The 19,410-nt window shown below is 41.9% G+C and overlaps 1 protein-coding gene across 5 annotated transcripts in view; it reads left to right on the top strand.

Moving 5' to 3' along the window:
• Positions 1-19,410, top strand: part of rxfp2l (relaxin family peptide receptor 2, like) — a 144,303-nt gene that overhangs the window by 68,190 nt on the left and 56,703 nt on the right. For all 5 annotated transcript variants that reach the window (XM_041196217.1, XM_041196221.1, XM_041196220.1 and 2 more), the window contains 4 exons: positions 4,561-4,632; positions 5,847-5,918; positions 16,513-16,584; positions 19,157-19,225. In XM_041196217.1, the coding sequence (XP_041052151.1) occupies positions 4,561-4,632; positions 5,847-5,918; positions 16,513-16,584; positions 19,157-19,225 (285 nt within the window). The remainder of the gene's footprint in view (positions 1-4,560; positions 4,633-5,846; positions 5,919-16,512; positions 16,585-19,156; positions 19,226-19,410) is intronic.

The following is a 19,410-nucleotide window of genomic DNA, read 5'->3' on the forward strand; positions in this document are numbered from 1 at the left end:
TTGCTGCATTGTTCCAGTGAAGCCCAACGCAAACTGGAGGAACAGGAACAACACCCCATCTTCCGACTAGGCACTTTACAGCCTTCCGGACTGAATATTGAATTCAACAATTTTAGTTCTTGAACTCCCTCCTCCATCCCCACCCCCTTTCTGTTTCTTCCCCCTTCCTTTTGTTTTTTCCAATAAATTATATAGATTTTTCTTTTCCCACCTATTTCCATTATTTTTAAATATTTTAAAATCTTTTACGCTCCCCCACCCCCACTAGAGCTATACCTTGAGTGCCCTACCATCCATTCTTAATTAGCACATTCATTTAGATAATATCACCAACTTCAACACGTATGTGCTCTTTTGTTCTTTTGTCTGTGACATCTTTTGATGATCTGCTCCTATCACTGCTTGCTTGTCCCTACAACCACACCACCCCCCCTCCACTTCTCTCCCCTCACCCAACCCCCCCACCCTCCCAACACCTTAAATCAGCCTATATTTCACCCCTTTCCTTGGATTCACCTAGTTCTGTTGAAGGGTCATGAAGACTCGAAACGTCAACTCTTTTCTTCTCCACCGATGCTGCCAGACCTGCTGAGTTTTTCCAGGTAATTATGTTTTTGTCTTGGATTTCCAGCATCCGCAGTTTTTTGTTTTTATCTCTGAAGAACAGTCATATTGGACTCAAAACGTTAACTCTGATTCTCTCTCCACAGATGCTGCCAGACCTCCTGAGTTTTTCCAGCACTTTATTTCAGATCTGCAGCATCCGCAATATTTTGCTTTTAATTTAGCCATTTATAGCTTGGGCAAATTTGAGCCAGAGGCAAACCTGTGTCAAACAGATAAGATCCAGAAATGATATGATGGGAGATGGATGTATAATTATTGGTATTGACCAGTCTCTTAGTGATGATAGTCAGTTACCCCATGCCCCTCCCCCTCCTCATCCCATGGAGAAGCATTCATCGATAAACTGAATCCTCTGAGCCACTCCCTCTTCACCTCATTAGTGCCTCTCATTTGTTCTTCATTTGTTCTTATGCTAAAAAGAACTGCAAATTATAGATAGCACATGAACAGACATCTTGAGGTGAATTCCCTTCCCACTTGACTATTATCATCACATTGAAGTACATGCAACATGCTGACACTGTGTGGGAAAGGGATTGGCAATTCTACATAAGTTACCCAATTCCCAAGCTACCTCCAATCATCAGATTAAGTACACAAGGACAATATAAAACAGCAAGAAGGCACAAAAATAACCTCCATTAAAACATTTTGGGATTATATGGCTATTCAGCATATACATCTAATTCTTCCCCATTCAGAAAGAGATGGAATCTTGTGGATGCAATGGGGGTCCTGGCTGCTGGCTGGAGAACTGGTGAGACCCTGTGTCACCTCTTTTTGAGAAGACCTGCTGCATTTGTGCCAATGAGGCATTTAACAGGCCAGTGACAGGCCTTCACCTGGGATCACCTGGTTCCCTTGGAAGCGGATCCGACCCATAAAATTGGATCCACAGTTCGCCACTGGGAAGGGGAGGCAATTCAGGCAAACTGTTTTCATGGAATTTCAAAAGACAGTGAAAGCTGAATAGCAGCCAGTAATGATCCTGTGAGGAGACATATATTAATAACCAACTTAATGCAAACTACAAGTTTGAGAAGGCAGTTGTCTTGTAGTGCGGAATGTAGGATTTTGCCAACATATCTGTACAAGACACAAGTTTTCTTTTTTTTTAAAACAATATTGAACTTTTTCTATTGTTAAAATTCAAAAAATGGAAACAAAAAGCAAAACATGTATGTATCTGATATATCTGAACCTATGTATAATAAGCTAATCACATCTTGGGGCAGAATCTTTGGCTTGGCAAGCGGGGGCAGGGCTCACTCGCTGAGGTGTAAAATGTCACGCAGTGTCATCGGGTGTGCTTCCTGACATCACCACGCATCATTCAGGTTTTCAGTCCGGTGGGCACGCACCCGAATTGGTTGTGTGCCTGCCAAACTGTCAAAGGCCTATTAAGGCCAGTTAACTATTAATTAAAACAATAAACTGAGTTGCCTGTCCAACCTTAAGCTTGGTGGGTCGGTGAAGAGCCCAGACGGCCTTTGCATTTTTCATGGAACTTCATCCATGATGCTTCATGAAAGTTTTTTAAAGGTTTGAAAAAATTTTACATAAAATTCATAGACATGTCCCAGCTCATGTGACAGTTTCACATGAGGAGACCTGTCCTACAATTTTTTTTTTTCTTTGTTAAAATTTTTGAAACTGAAACTAATCTCCCTAAGGCAGCACTGTGCCTCAGGGAGATTTCTGCACTCTTTTGTGCTCATACACGAAAGAGCGCAGGCCCCAGCTCAGGCAACCCCCCACCCGCACAAGGAGCGCTCAGCGCTTCCAAGCATGCGTCACGCTGGGCGGGCCTTAATTGGCCCGGCCACATAAAATGGTGGCAATCGGCTGCGTGCCCACCCACGCCCGCTCCCACACAACCCCCATGATGGGGAGAAAATTCTCACCTTGACTTCTGTTGATTTAATGTCATTTTGACTGTTAAACAGAATAATGACAATTTCCCCAAGATTTCCCCAAGTGGCCAGTTTTGTAAGTTTTCAGCTCATATGGATATTAAAAATTACTCTGGGAGGATTTACATTATAACTGTAACAAGATTAATCATAATCTACAAACATAAATCTTTCAATACCTACCATGCCTGAAGAGGTCATTGGCGACCACGCTCCTCCACAGTAACCTTGCTCTGGCAGCATCAATCAACAAACTTAAATACCAAATCAAGATAATTAAAAATGAAAACAAACAAGTTTAACCTATTAATCTGACCTGTCTTTCAGCCGTAATTTCTTCTGTACTTTCCTATTTTATGCCTGTTTATTTTATTTTTTGGCTTTAATTTTACTTTTTGCTGTTAGCCTTGGCTCAGGTGGTAGCACTCTCACCTCTGAATCAGAAGGACACCAATTTAGGCACCACATCAGAGATTTGAACACAGCCCAGCTTGTCATTCCAGTATGGTACTGAGGAAGCTCTGCACCATTGGAAGTGCCGCCTTGCAAATAAGATTAAACTAAGACCCCTACCCAAATGATCCTTTAGCACTATAGAATAAAAATGGGAATTTTCCCACTGTCCAGGTGAACATTTATCCCTCAATCCACATCTCTAAAACACTTTGTCATCAGTCTGCAATTTGTGGCAATATTTTTTTCTGTAGTGTGGGCTTCAATGAAGTTTGTGGCAGCTTCAATGGAACCGGCAGCAGAGCCCCAAGTAAGAAATGGCCAGGGACTAGTTGCTGCCCCTAACTCTTCTGAAGCACACATTACAGCTCTGGTAGCAACAGCACAGAGAATAGACAGCACCCTGCAGAACAGCTTCCAGAGCATGATGACCATGATACATGCTTCTGTTTCTCAGGGCTTTCAAGATCAGATAGCTACTTTCCAAACAGCACATGCTGTTTTTGTCCATCGAACAGTGTAAATCAAGTGGATCCACTGTAATAACAACCCTGTCAAATTACAGAACTGATTATTGTTGAATAGATTCTGTCATATACAGCAACCATTAAAAAAGGGTTTTCCAGCGTTTCCAAGGTACCCTCCATTCATTGCTGCATCAGTGGAGATTCTGGAAGACATGCATGAAATGGAAGTCATTGTTGGGCAAAAAAGGTCATCACAACAATATCAGATTGAAAGCTGGCATTTTTCAAAAGGCTGTACTGATTTTGCACCATACAAGTGCCAGGCAATGATGCTGGATTGGCACCCTATCCACCAACCTTAACATTCACTCCCTCCACCACTGACACACAGTATGTACTATCTACAAGGTGTACTGCAGGAACTCACCAAGGCTTCTTTGACAGCCTCTTTCAAACCCACAACCTCTACCACCTAGAAGGACAAGGGCAGCAAATGCATGGAAACACCACTACTTTCGAGTTCCCTCCAAAGCATACACCATCCTGACTTGGAACTATATCGCCATTCCTTCACTGTCACTGGATCAAAACCCTGGAACTCCCTCCCTAACAGCACTGTGGATGTATCTGCACCAGATGGACTGCAACGGTTTAAGAAAGCAACTTACCACAAGCTTTTCAAGGACAATAGGGATTGGCAACAAATGCTGGACTTGCCAGAGACATCCAAATTCTGTGAAAGAATTTTTAAAATTCTTGTTATTCTATTGTTGCACCTTTTACAAATACTTAAAAATTACTTGGGAGTCATATGAACTGGTGTTAAACATGCACCTTCACAATGACTAAGTGAACTTAGATGTCGCCATTGAAACACTGGCCATTGATACTCAAACTTCATCTCGGATGGAGCAGTCCCTGCAGGCTGGATCACATTCTGTGCAAGGTCTATCAAATATCACACTCACTCTGAAAATTCAACTGAAATTTTCTGTGCTTTGCCTGTGGTTGTGTATTGTTAGGGTCAGTAGCCTTACAGTTGTAGCCTTGCATCTTTTTCACCTGATTTTTAAAGTAGATTTCTGTGTTTTCTTCCACAGGGCATTGCAAAACAACTTGATTCATTCCATAACTAGCAAAGCCTTTTCAGGACTTTTCCAGCTGAAGAAACTGTAAGTATTTAAATGCTTGTGGTCTTGTCAAGTCACTCCACTCGGGGGAAATGATAGTCCTGAATATTACTTATGTTCAATAACAAGCCTATATGATTTTGAAGGAGTACCTTTGTTTCTATGGCCCCTCTAAAACTCCACAAGGTTCAATGTAAAGTTCACCAATAATCTGTACAAAATACTTGCCTGTAAGCAAACTGGATGGCACAATGAGTTAGAATGTACTTTCACATAGATATGAATCCAGTTCTAATTGATGTGATACAAAAACAAAAAATGCTGGGAAAACTCAGCTGGTCCAGCAGCATCTGTGGAGAGAGGAGCAAAGTTAATGGGCAGGATTTTCCATGCCAGCCTGCCGCTACGACCTTCCAGTCCCGCTGCAAGTCAATGGACTTCTGGCTGGGATGCCGCAGCCTCCGCTGCAGGTCCCACCCACGCCGGAAAATCCCAGCCAATGTTTCAAGTCCGTATGACCCTTCTTCGTACAGACTTGAAACATTAAGTCTCTTTCTCTCTCCACAGATGCTGCTGGATCTGATGAGTTTTTCAAAATTTTATGTTTTTGTTTCAGATTTCCAGCATCCGCAGTATTTTGCTTTTATCCAATTGATGTGATGAAGTTCTCCCAACTATTCAGAGTTCTAGGATTAACAATAAGCTTTGGGGCTCCCTCAACTCAGAATTCTTGGTGCATATGCACCCACATCACAGAGCTACCAATTCCAGGTTGTTACTGTGGTCCAGTATTGAGGGAATGCTGGATTGTCACACGTGCTGTTCTTTGGATGAGACACTAAACTGAGTATCCATTTGCCTGTTCAGTTAGAGGTTAATGATTTCATTGCATTAATTGGAGAAGAGCAGGGTGTTCTCCTGGTAGCCTAGCCACAACCTTAATGAACAGCTGCAAAGCAGACTGCTGTTTGTGGGACCATACTAAGTGCAAGTTGTCTACAGCATTTCACTTTATAACAGTGAAAAATAATTTGCATGAAATGTAAACAGGAAGTGCTGGAAAACTCAGCAGGTCTAGCAACATCTGTGGAGAGAGAAACAGAGTTAACATTTCAAGTCCAATAAGACTCTGTTGAGCCGAAGTAATTCGTATAAAGCATTTTGAGACATTTTTTTAAGAGAGGTAATAAGGTGCAGTATCAATGCAAGTTTTCCTACTTTTTAACAGCTATAATCTTTTTACTCTCTTACACTAGATTTCTGAGCCACAATCAAATCTCGGTTCTGAAGCCGGGGCTCTTCCAAGACCTTCATCAGCTTGAATGGCTGTAAGTGTTTCACATAGTTTTGTGTTCAACCTCTGGAATGCTTTTCCTAATATGGTTTAATTATCTTATTTTACATTGAAAACCTTCCAGTTTTAAGCAGTGGTAAACCAAGCCTTGAGTGCATAAACAAAAATTAAATGCTGACTGTTTTGCAATACTTTAGGCAATTTAGAAGTGGTAATAGATCAATAATCGAGAGACACAAAAGTGAAATACTGAGGATGTTGTAAATCTGAAATAAAGACAGAAACTGCTATAAATATTCAGCAAGTCTGCCAGCTTCTTTGGAGAGAGAACATAAGAACATAAGAAATAGGAACAGGAGTAGACCATTCGGCACATCGAGCCTGCTCCGCCATTCAATAAGGTCATGGCTGATCTTCTTGTGTTACGATTTCCACATTCCCATCTACCCCCAATAACCTTTGATTCCCTTGCCTAACAAGAATCTATCTACATCTGCCTTAAAAATATTCAATGACCCTGCCTCCACCACCTTCTGATGCAGAGTTCTGAGGCAGAGAGGCACAACCTTCTGGGAGAAAAAAATTCTCCTCGTCTCTGTCCTATAAGGGTGAACACTCATTTGAAAACAGTGCCCCTTAGTTCTGGACTCACCCACAAGAATAAACATCCTTTCAACGTCTACTTTGTCAAGACCATTCAGGATCTTGTAAACTTCAATCAAATCACCCCTCACTCTTCTAAACTCGAGTAGAAACAAGGCCAGTCTGTCCAATCTTTCCTCATAAGACAACCCATTCATTCCAGGTATCAATCTAGTAAACCTCCTTTGAACCGCCTCCAATGCATTTACATCCTTCCTTTAATAAAGAGACCAAAACTGTACATAGTATTCGAGGTGCGGTCTCACCAAACCCCTGTATAACTGATGCATAACATCCTTACTTTTATGTTCAATCCCTCTCGTAATAAAGGATAGCATTCCATTAACCTTCTTAATTACTTGCTGTACCTGCATACTAACTTTTGGGACTCATGTACCAGAACACTGAGATCCCTCTGCACCTCAGAATTATGCAGCCATTCTCCATTTAAGTAATACTCTGCTTTTTTTGTTCTTCCTGTCAAAGTGAACAGCTTCACATTTTCCCCATGTTAAACTCCATTTGCCAGATTTTTGCCCACCCACTCCACCTATCTATATCCATCTGCAACCTCCAATCCTTTTCACAACATACTTTCCTACCTATCCTTGTGTCATTTGCAAATTTAGCTACCATGTCTTCACTCCCCTCATCTAAGTTATTGATGTAAATAGTAAAAAGTTGAGGCCCCAGTACAGACTCCTGTGGGACTCCACTCGTAACATCCTGCCAATGAGAAAAATACCCACTTATGCATACTCTCTGCATTCTGCCAGTCAGCCAATCTTCTATCCATGCTAATATGTTACCCCCTTCACATGAGCTTTTATTGTCTGCAATAACCTTTGATGTGGCCCCTTATCAAATGCCTTCTGGAAATACAAATACAGTACATATCAGGCTCCCCTTTATCTGCAGTGTATGTTATTCCTTCAAAAAGCTCCAATAAATTGGTTAAACATGACTTCCCTTTCACAAAACCATGCTGATTCTTTTCGATTACCATGAGCTTTTCTAAGTTCCCAGCTACAACCTCCTTAATGATCAATTCTAACAACCTCCCCATGACAGACATCAAGCTAACTGGCCTATGGTTTCCTGTTTTCTGCCTCCCTCCCTTCTCCACAGATGCTGCCAAATCTGAGAGTGTTTACAGCATATTCTGTTATTATTTTTAACAATTCAGAGAGTATTTGTCTTTCATAACTTCCACTAAGTGCACAGGAGAATAGTATATGAGAAATCTTATCCAGATTTTTAAATTCAAATTTCTTTGGATAATTTAACCTCCAATGAGGGGTGGGGACTTTCCGTCTTCTACTTGGTGTTTACAAAGGTGACCAAGGTGTCATGCATTTGTCATTACTGAAGGAAGCAAACGCCTGCTTTGTGATTTCCCGAACATTCTCTTCGATATACCTAATGCAAGCTGGCCAATCATACAGGCAATGATTCTCTCTTCCAATTCTTTCTGCTTTGTGCAGGGAGACGCCATGGTCTTGGCGTACCATCTCTCTACTGCTCATGCAGGGATGATAAACAAAGCTGAATAAAGGAATCACACCTGCATTCTTCAGTTGTAAGGTGGCAACAATACCAGGCAACTGCCTGTGCCAATCAGATGCTAAAGAACATGAAGTAAAAACACTTTGGGCAAGAAATTGGGCTCAGTAGCACCATCATTTTTTTGGTGCTATGAGTGCCCTTACAATTCCAAAATGGTTTCTGCGGTGTGCTGCACACTTTGCCATGAAGAGTGCCGACTGCCAGCTTGGTACAGATGTTTGCACTTGCACAAGTAACATTCCCCAGAAGTATGCAGACCTTGATGTCAATCAGCGTTTAATGCTGACTTGGTGCTAGTGGTGCTATCTTGGAGCTCTGTTCCAGTCACATCCTCTCTTAAGCTCACATAATGGAACACATGCTATGAAGGGACACCCCACCAGCACTAATTAAAGGGATCATCAACTATTTATAGATTTGTTGCAGATTGAATAATTGAATTATTTTGGCTGTTGCTACAATTCTACACATTTTAGCATTATCCATAGTTCTTTAAAGTTTCAAAAGTCTATTAGGAGTGATGTTGCAGGTTCTGAATTATGTTTTGATGACATCAGCGCTGCTGTACAAACCAATTCACAGAATCACAGTGCAGAAGAGGCCCTTTGGCCCATCGAGTCTGCACCGACACGTGAGGAACACCTGACCTACCTACCTAATCCCATTTACCAGCACTTGGCCCATAGCCTTGAATGTTATGACATGCCAAGTGCCCATCCAGGTACTTTTTATAGGATGTAAGGCAACCCGCCTCCACCACCCTCCCAGGCAGTGCATTCCAGATCGTCACCACCCTCTGGGTAAAAAAGTTTTTCCTCACATCCCCTCTAAACTTCCTGCCCCTCACCTTGAACTTAGGCCCCCTTGTGACTGACCCTTCAACTAAGGGGAACAGCTGCTCCCTATCCACCCTGTCCATGCCCCTCATAATCTTTTACACCTCGATCAGGTTGCCCAACAAAAACAACCCAAGTCTTCCCAACCTCTCTTTATAACTTAAATGTTTCATCCCAGGCAACATCCTGGTGAATCTCCTCTGCACCCCCTCCAGTGTAATCACATCCTTCCTATAATGTGGTGACCAGAACTGCACACAGTACTCCAGCTGTGGCCTCACTAAGGTTCTATACAACTCCAACATGACCTCCGTACTTCTGTAATCTATGCCTCAATTGATAAAGGCAAGTGTCCCATACGCCTTTTTCACCACTCCACTAACATGTCCCTCTGCCTTCAGAAATCTATGGACACAAAAGCCAAGGTCCCTTTGTTCCTCAGAACTTCCTAGTGTCATGCCATTCATTGAATACTTCCTTGTCAAATTACTCCTTCCAACGTGTATCATCTCATGCTTTTCAGGGTTAAATTCCATCTGCCACTTATCTGCCCATTTGACCATCCTGTCTATATCTTCCTGTAGCCCAAGACATTCAACCTCACTTTTAACCACTTGGCCAATCTTTGTGTCATCCACAACCTTACTAATCCTACCCCCCACATAGTCATCTATGTTGTTTATATAAATGATGAATAATAGGGGACCCAGCACAGATCCCTGTGGTACGCCACTGGACACTGGCTTCCTGCCACTAAAGCATCCTTCTGTCATCACCCTCTGCCTCCTACAACCAAGCCAATTTTGAACCCACCTTATCAAATTACCCTGTATCCCATGTGCATTTGCCTTCTTTATAAGTCTCCCATGTGGGACCTTGTCAAAGGCTTTGCTGAAATCCATATAAACTACATCAACTGCAATACCCTCATCTACACATCTGGTCACCCCCTCAAAAAATTCAATCAAATTTGTTAGGCATGACCTCCCTCCGACAAAGCCATGCTGACGATCCCTGATCAAACCTTGCCTCTCCAAGTGGCGATATATACTCTCCTTCAGAACTTTCTCCAATAGTTTCCCTACCACTGACATGAGACTCACTGGCCTGTAGTTCCCTGGCTTATCTCTGCAACCGTTCTTAAATAGCAGAATTGCATTAGCTGTTCTCCAGTGTTCTGGCACCTCCCCCATGGCCAGAGAGGAGTTAAAAATTTGGGTCAGAGCCCCTGCGATCTCCTCCTTTGCCTCCCTCAGCGGTGTGGGACACAAATCATCAGGACCTGGAGGTTTGTCCACTTTTAAGCCTGCCAACACCTCCAATACCTTGTTACTCCCAATTGTTCCCAGACATGAGTGAACTAATAGACCTTGATCTTGGTATACAGCATGATGAGAGAATGAGCAGTGGCCAAACACAGAAGTAGGGTAATAGGCGTTCTCAGCTGCAGGCCATATCCACATAGGATGTTCAGGACCAACTCTCCTATCTGATCTCAGCGAGGGATAATGTGTGACATGTCTACAATTCACTAAAGTTGCCTTCACTAAAATCTGCCACCTGCTGCAGCCACAGCTCCAGCTTCACAGAGCTTTAGCAGTGGTCGTAAAGGCAACCATGGTGATGAATCTCTTACGCCTGTGGCTCCTTCCAGGTTGGTGCTGGAGACATTAGCGACATCTCAGTTTGCTGTTCACTGTTGTGTAAGGGAGGTCACTGAGGCATTCTGTTCAAAGGGAGCCAATTTCATTTCATTTTTCCTTGCTAAAGACAAGCAGGTGGAGTGAGTGTGAGGATTTGCTTGAACTACAGGCTTTCCCATGGTGCAGATTGCCATTGACTGCATGCACATTGCTTCCCGGCTATAGGCAGAGAACTAGTTAAATATCAGTAATGTCAACCCCAATTCCCCATTCAATAACAGTTCCACAATTTCATGCCATATGGCATACAAATGTAAACTAATCACCCTTATGCATTCTCTTATTGCTTGTCTTCCATGTGCCTTTGCCTGTCCTGTGTTCCCACACAGTTTTGTCCTAGTGGCTACAGTATGGCTGGTGCAAGCGTGCTGATATTCAGTGGAGGACAACTGCAAGCAACTCTGGGCCTAGAAGGCCCAGCTTCAGACAGCAGCTTCCTGACATGGATGGCAGCAGACTGAGCTGGCTCCCTGACAGGCAGCAACAAGGGCACTGGCAGAGTGGCAGCACCAATGCTGCCCAACTTGAGAGAGGTCATGCCCCTTGAAACCACTGACATTCCCCTGGGATAGCAGCTCAGTAATCCTATTAATCTGTTGGAGGACAGATTGTTGGACTCCCATGACACCCTGCAAGCCCCTTTGAACACTGGTATCCGTAACTATGAAGGCAGCAGTCCGAGCTCTCACTGTATCACTCAGACTTTTGTTGAAGTTGCTTGTGCTGCAAAGGAATTTGAGATATCAGCCATCAGACATTGTGGGATAGTTAAGCCCACATGTGTGTAGATGGAGTTGACCACAACTTTGATGTGAAAATAGATATTAAACTCCAAGCTTCACCCATAGCCATTTGCCAAGTTGGCAATGAATTCCTTGAAGCTCTCTGATGTTGAACACTTTGACACATTACCAAATACACGAAGGGTTTTGTTGTGTACATCTTTCAGCATTCTTCTGTCACCTAATCCATTAAAATCCTCGTCTGAGTCCTCTGTAGGAAAACTTGTGTGCAACCTTACACTTCAGCAAGCTAGCACCTGCGCCTAATGTCTCACCACATACAATCTATCCTCTGTGATATACTCAGTGTCAGTATCTGACCTAGTGGCTGAGAATGTGAAATTAAGTAATAGTGTGTCATGAACATCCTCAACTTGTTCGTCATCCACTGTCTGGCCAGGCCAAGTTTCATTTCTTGTATATCTGAAAGAACAAAGCCATAAGGGTAAGGTTGTGGTGAGCGATGAGGGAGGAATGTAAGAGGTACGTACTTAAACCATCTGCAACTTGAAAATCAGAGGAGCTTGTGGAATCAGGAGGAGGATTAGGATTGAGAATATTGACATTTTCGATGGTTTCAGCCATAAAATTCAACAATGAAATGTGTGCCCTGTACACCAAGCTGTAGTTCATTAATGTATATCAGGAAGAACAGGAGTCCTAACACTAGGGAACTCCACTATAAATCTTCTTCCAATCTGAAAAACAACCATTAACAACCACTCTCTGTCGCTCAGCCAATTTCATATCCATGATGCTACTGTCCTTTTTATTCCATGAGCTCCAACTTTGCTCACAAGAACATTATATGGCATTTTATCAAATGTCTTTTGGGAGTCCAGGTACATCACATCAACAGCATTACCCTCATAAACCCTCTTTACCTCATCAAAATATTTAAGCAAATTGGTTAAACACAATTTTCTCTTAACAAATCTGTGCTAGCTTTTCTTAATTGACACACATTTTCTCAAGTGACTATTAATTTTGTCCAAACATTTTGTTTCCAGAAGCTTCCACACCATTGAGGTTAAACTGACTGGCCTGTTGTTGCTGGGCTTATCTTCACACCGTTTTTTGAACAAATGTGTAACGTTTGCAATTCGTCACTCCCCTGGCACTATCCCTGAATCTAATGAAGATTGGAAAATTATGGTCAGTGGCCCCACACTTTCCATTCTCACTTCCTTCAGAATCCTTAGATGCACCTCATCTGGTCTTGGTACCTTATCAACTTAAAGTACAGCCAGTTTATCCAATACCTCCTCCTTATCAATTTAAACCCTTCAAGTGTCTGAACTACCTCCTCTTTTGCCATGACTTGTACAGCATCTTCTTCCTTGATAAAGACAATTGCAAAATATTCACTTAATACCTGAGCCATGCCCCCTGCTCCCATGTGTAAATCCCCTTTTTTGTCCCTAATCGGCCCTATTCCTCCTTTTACCACCCATTTACATGTCTACAGAAGACTTTCGGAATCCCTTTTATGTTAACTGTCAGTCTTTTCTTACTCTCTCTCTTCAATTCTCTTACTTGCTTTTTCAATTCACTTCTGAACCTTCTATATTCAGCCTGGTTCACGATTTTATTATCCGTCTGACACACTATTTCCTTCTTCATCTTAATCCCTATATCTTCAATTAGAGAGCACTGGATTGGTATGCTGTACCTTTTGCCTTTGTGGGAACATACCTTGACTTTGCCTAAACTCTCTCTTTAAGGCAGCTCATTGTTCAGTTACAGCTTTGCATGTCAGCTTTGATTCCAATTTATCTGGGTCAGATCCATTCTTACCCATTTGGAGTTGGCTTTCCCCCAGTTAATTATTCTTACTCCGGATCGTCCCTTGGCCTTTTCCATGATCAACCTAAAGCTTATGATACAATAAAGTATATTTTGTTATTTTATTTCTCTATGGTTCCCCCACACAACATTTCACATCTGAAAATACGAGCTACTGAACTGCTGGGTGTCACCTTCAGAGTGATCCAGGGTATCTTCTAGTTTTCTTCCATATCTGTAAAGAAATATTCTGCAACTTACAATATGGACGATACACGTCATACACTTTGCAATGTAATGTAGTGGAACTCTGATTGTTACACTCAGTGTTTTCCCACTATGGTATGTTAGGCACCTTACCAGAAGGAGAGCAAAAAAATGAAGTTGAGCTGACCTGTGGTAATCTCGCACACTTCTGTTGGCTGCAGCCAAACACCACCAAATTCCAAGCATTTGTATCAAGCTTTATTGAAGAAGTTCATTTCTAATTTAGTAGAGGATTCATCAGTTCGAAAAGTTTTTCCAGTTGATTAATTTTAACTAGACTCTAGCTGTAGAAATGAGATGATGATGGATTCTCCCGTTGCCTCGATGGATGAGTGTTCAAGAAGTAAAAAAAATAGTTTACAGTCTAGGTTGATGTCGTCTCACGTGTGATGTTAGACCAAGTCTCAATTTGCATAACCGATTGCAAATACGGCATATGAAGTCTTGAGCCTTTGCAAGTTTAAGAGGTTGCCATCTGTCCTGAATGCGTTAAGACAGGAGGGAGTGGGTTTAATTTAAACAGCCCTGATTTCTCCTCTCACCACCTGTCGATAAACAAAAAGCTGTTTTGATTTTGATTTCCCCCTTTATAAGCGGTGGCTTATTTCCCAATCTCTCAGTTTTGGTGTGATCCAATTTTTATTAATAACCCCACCGCAAACTTGAGATATGGTAAACTCAGAGGGTTAGTTTATTCACGCACACTCAAACATGAGAGGATGGTCACAACGCAGCCTTCTTTTCATTTATACAATAAAAAAGGTGGAGGGGAGCAAAGAAAGAAAGATTTATAGGGCAAAGACCACAGAGTAAAGAATTATTGTTTCACATGAGCCCAGAATCAAAGTCCATTGGCATATTCCTTCACAGTGTGTATTCCTTCATAGGAAGTCAGCAGGCTGAAAACTGATGCTGGTTAATTCACTTTTCCAGCAGAGATGACTTCCACGATGAGATAGGCACGCAGAGATGAACTGGTATAGATATTAAGATGTCTCAGTAGAAAAGTGTAGATGGAGGGGGCCATGCATTCAAACCTGGACCAAGACCACCTGCTTGCTAGATGGAAGATGGCAGACTGAGCTTTGCAGCCCCACAAGGCAATATTACAGGTTCCTCCAGCTAGGGGGTCATGTCACATGACTTCCACCTCTCCACTTAGGCTTTGACAAAGAGTGTATAACCCTTTGTCTGGGTTCCTGGGGACTGTCAATGCTCCAACCGATGAGAATTTGAAAGGAGGTTGCAGGACCCTTTGTCCTAGAAGACCAGGAGACTCCAATGGCCAGGCCTGGCTTATAAAATGTAGATGGCCTTTGTATAATTTCCTTTGAATTTGGTCTCTGCAGTCCACAGAATCATTAGCATCGCTTCAGAGATAACAAGGCACAGATTTCATCAATACCGCTAGATTAGCTCCTATTGCTTGAAGGCTCCAGACAGTCATGGTTCCAGTAATTTTAAAAGGTCATTATGTACTCCTGTGTCAAAGTCTTTGAGTGTGTAATGGAGCAGAGCTGAGAAGTATGTGGAAAACAGATCTGGAGCCAGTGCACAGCCTTGCCTGGTGCTGATGGAGAGAGGAAAGGCATGCAATGACATACCACTTTGCATCATGCTGGGCATCATGCCATTGTGAAACGAATGAATGACACTGATCATCTTTTCAGGACAACCATTTTTGTACAAAACCTTCCACAAGCTTTCCTGGTTTACTGTGCTAAAAGCCTTGGTCAGATCAATGAGCATCATTTAGAGGTCTTTGTGTACCCAGAACCACAGTGTGGCTTCTGTGCAGGATGGGGAACAGTGGACAAGATCATTACAGCACATCAAATTCAAGACAAAACCCAAGACCTGACCAAGGCTCTTGAAACAGAAATGAGATACCTCCTTTGAACTAGACTAAAGGAATTGGACAACTAATTGTTGTAAGACAATGTACGCTTCTCTCCCATTTGGTTTAGCAAGGATTCAATAAACAATCCTCACCATAATGGGAATTAAGTACCCCTCACAGACAGAGATTCAGAAAGAATCATACTAACCATGATGCTTCCCAACCAGGCTACCATGTCTTATGGATGCTTATCACAAGACTGTATTTTCTCCAATTCCACAATTTTATAGATTTGGAGCTGATGTTGCATTCTACCCCTCTTCAAATTGCACTGAAATGTATGGGTATTCCCCAAAAATAACATCTAAGACATAGGCACATACCCAGTCATTTGGTTACCAGGACTTAGATACATCTCGCTTCCTTAGGCAGTCCCTCGAGATCAAGGATGACTTGCTTCCATTCAGTTTCAATGGGCTCTTTGAGATGGCAGATAAGTCCGATGCATGATATGCTGACTCTGCCACTTGCTGGGAAGGTGGTGCTTGGAGGTTCAGATGGATCGGCTTTTTTTGGAAGTTTGTGCGCTCCCTCCAACACCTCAACTTTGCCTCCACATGTTCCCGATGAAGTCTCTTGATCTGCCTGGTGTCTTCCCAAATGAACCTTCTCTATTTTGGTCAGTCACAAACCAGACACTCCAATGAGTTGGTGGGGATGTTTTGATCTCTTCAGGAATGCTTTGAGGACATCCTTAAAGTGTTTCACTGCTCCTCCTAGGAATCTCCTGTCGCTACCAAGTCCCAAGTAGAACTGTTGTTTTGGGAGTTTGATGTCATACCTTTATATACATACTTAGAAGCATACCCTTCTCATTGTCTATATAGTATTGCTAAGGCTCCAAATTGACATGTTACCGCCTATTATGATTAATAGGAACCCCACAATGATATTGTTCAAATGTAAAAGAACAGTAATTCTGATTACAAGTGAGACTTTTTTTAAAAAAGGGATAGCCAGCTCTGATCTTGTGATAACCAAAATTATCTCAAATCTAATTACTTCAGATTGCAAATTCAATGAACCCATCCAATTCCTAATGCTGACTTTGATGTATGCTATGTGCACTAAAGTGCTGTATTTGTAAAGAATTATGAATATTTAAGAGATCAGTCATCTGGTAATCCAAATCATCCTTCTGTTATAGCATTGTGGACAACAACTTGATAGGAAGCATCACACAAAAGACCTTTGTTGGCCTGAAGTCTCTCTTCTTTCTGTAAGTAGTCAATGATTGACACAGCTTTTACTTATTACTAAGATTTCGCTCACAACAGATGAAGATGTTGGCAATTTGGATCCCAGTGGCTAGCTGGAAGTTGGTAGTCCTTTGTCCAGAATGAACAGGACTTTTGATTGTGGATTGTAAATTGTAGAGCTTACTTGGCAGTTAGGTATCATTGTAAATTCCATGTAATGCAAAGCCCAATGTGAATAAGTGCTTTTCACCAGTAGTCATTTAGGAACTAACAGTTTTGAATAGCACAAAAAATAGTATACATGCTGAATTGTTAGAATCTTGGACTGATATTAATGGTAAGGCAGGGGCTGGGGCGGGGCGGGGGGGTGTGGGGACAGTGTTGTGGGAACAGATTTGCCTCAAGTTCTGCCTATTTTACAGCAAGGGGTGATACCTCCCTCACTGGCCTCCTTTCCCAATTGGAAGATCCCCACCTCCTCTTCTCCCCACCCCCAGTCTCTCCATCAAGACCCTTCACCCCCCTTAACCTTCTCAGGGGGCCTTACCTTCCTTCCCTATCATGACACCCTCTCCTGGCACCTTCCTGCACTCTAGCTCCGGATTGACTAGTGGGACTGCTTGTAGTCCCAGAAGTGGCCACCACTCCTGGTGGCACGACAGGGACTACAGAGTTGCCAGAATGGCCATCAGATCTCTGAGGTGGGACTTCCTCCCGAGTGTGGGGCAGAAATTTCACCTTTAGCCAATTAATGCTCCTTTGAGTCCCATCTGTTAAATTCTGCCCATAATTATTCTAACTCCTCTGAGGATGCTTTCATTTTGAAGTATCCTTGTGTTTACAGACCTACTTCAGCAGCGCCCACCTCTCCTGATGGGGCTGCCGAGACTCTGGAATGGTCCTGTGAATCAGTAATAATTCTGTATCTTATGGAATTTACAAGCAATGGATTAATTTTGAAGTGCAGTCACTGCTTCATAACCAAACACAACACCCTATTTGTGCATAACATGGTCTCATAAATAACAAATGAATGAGCAGTTAATCTGTTTTGATGTCATTGACTGAAGGACGAGTGTTGTCAGGATAGCTGCTGTTTCTGAGATGGAGTAAAAAATTAGACTACAAAAACAAAACACTGCAGATGATGGTAATCTGAAAGAAAATCAGAAAATGCTGGAAATATTCATCGGTTTTGGAAGCATCTGTGAGCATGAAAGAAAGTTAACATTGCAGGTCTGTGACCTATCATCATGAGATTATGTTCACCTGCGTAAAGAAATGGCTCACCTGACAAAATGGCACCTTTGACAATGCAGCACCCCCTCAATATTACATGAAATTGTCAATGTAAATTATATGACTAAATCTAAAGTGAAGCTTGAATTCACAACCTTTCAATTGAAAATTAGAAGTGTTCCCAAGTTAAACAAACTGTAACTTAGAGTATAATTCTGCAGCCAACAGAGGAAAGGATGAGTCTTGCACATTATGAACAGAAGAAGGAGTATTAATGTTATATATTTTGGAATGAAAGAAAGTAATAACGTTGCACAGTCTGGAAGGGATTAGAATGTTAAAACCGTGCCACACAGGAGAAGCAACAATAATCGTGCAGTCTACAGAACAAGAGGAGTAATATTTCTGCTGATCATGGAAAGGTGCAATAATGGTGCATACTACTCAAGGAGAAGGAATAATAATCCTGCCTGCCAGTGAAAGGGATAAGTGTCCTTCACACTGTGGGAGAGTTGGGGGTCAAAGTGGGGAGACAAGATCAGATAGGAATTTGTACTGCACATCCTAGATTACCCACTGACATGAGATCCAATAGTATTTACAAAGAGTTTTTTCTCCCCCAAATCAAGTGATTTGAACATCTTTTCAGAATTCTGTTTTAAGTAACTGATCAGCGGTTATTTAATCATGAGGCTGATCTTTTTCTCAAACATGGAAAAATTCATTTTTTTTACTTCAGTATTTGTCAATGATACGTTCAAATGTATTAATAAATATTTGTATCAGCGCACATTCTCACGCCTTTTTTGGCATCTTGTCAGGCACAATATGTCGATCATAGATGTCACTTTACCACATTCCAACTTACATTGGTGAATCAAACTGCATATAGTAAGTTGTTAGAGATTTGAAAAAATATCGAATTTTAAATGTAATTTTCTTCTCTTACTTTCCCATTCTCTTTTTTTCTTCCTTAATCCAATCTTTCTTTCTCTCTCTACTTCTTTCTGATTTGATGCTATTTCACCTATTCTAATTCAGCCTCTTTTTCAATCTCCCTTCCTTTCCTTCTCAATCCTTAAATCTTATTGGTTATGGAGATTTGCTATTAGTTCCACCATGAACCAAGATGCCAGATGCACTGTTGCCCTTGTTATATTGTTGTTAGCTCATACTTTCAGCAACTTCCAGGGTAAAACATTTTTGAGCTAAAGAGCGCAGGAGAAATTCTAACGAATGGCACATGCTGCAAGATGCCCTGTTCCAGCATGATCTGGCCTTACCTTTCAGCATGGTTTAGAATTTAAGTACAGTACACTTGAAAGAAAAAAAACATCCTTTTTATTTCTTTAGATATATGATGAACAATTCATTGGAACATATTCCCAACATTTGTACAATACTCCCAAAACTGAATTGGTTGTAAGTATGATAATATATAGCAGTACCTTATAACATGTTTAATATTGTTTGAAAACAACATGACAGTGGTACATACCTATAGCCTACTTGCCCTGCCTAACCCCACAGGTATTTTACCCACGGCGGGGGAAGAGTTGGCAGCTTGCCATGGGCCAATTGAGGCCCATAAGTGGCCACTTCCCATA

This window comes from Carcharodon carcharias, chromosome 9, assembly GCF_017639515.1.
Source record: "Carcharodon carcharias isolate sCarCar2 chromosome 9, sCarCar2.pri, whole genome shotgun sequence".
Taxonomy (NCBI): Eukaryota; Metazoa; Chordata; class Chondrichthyes; order Lamniformes; family Lamnidae; genus Carcharodon; species Carcharodon carcharias.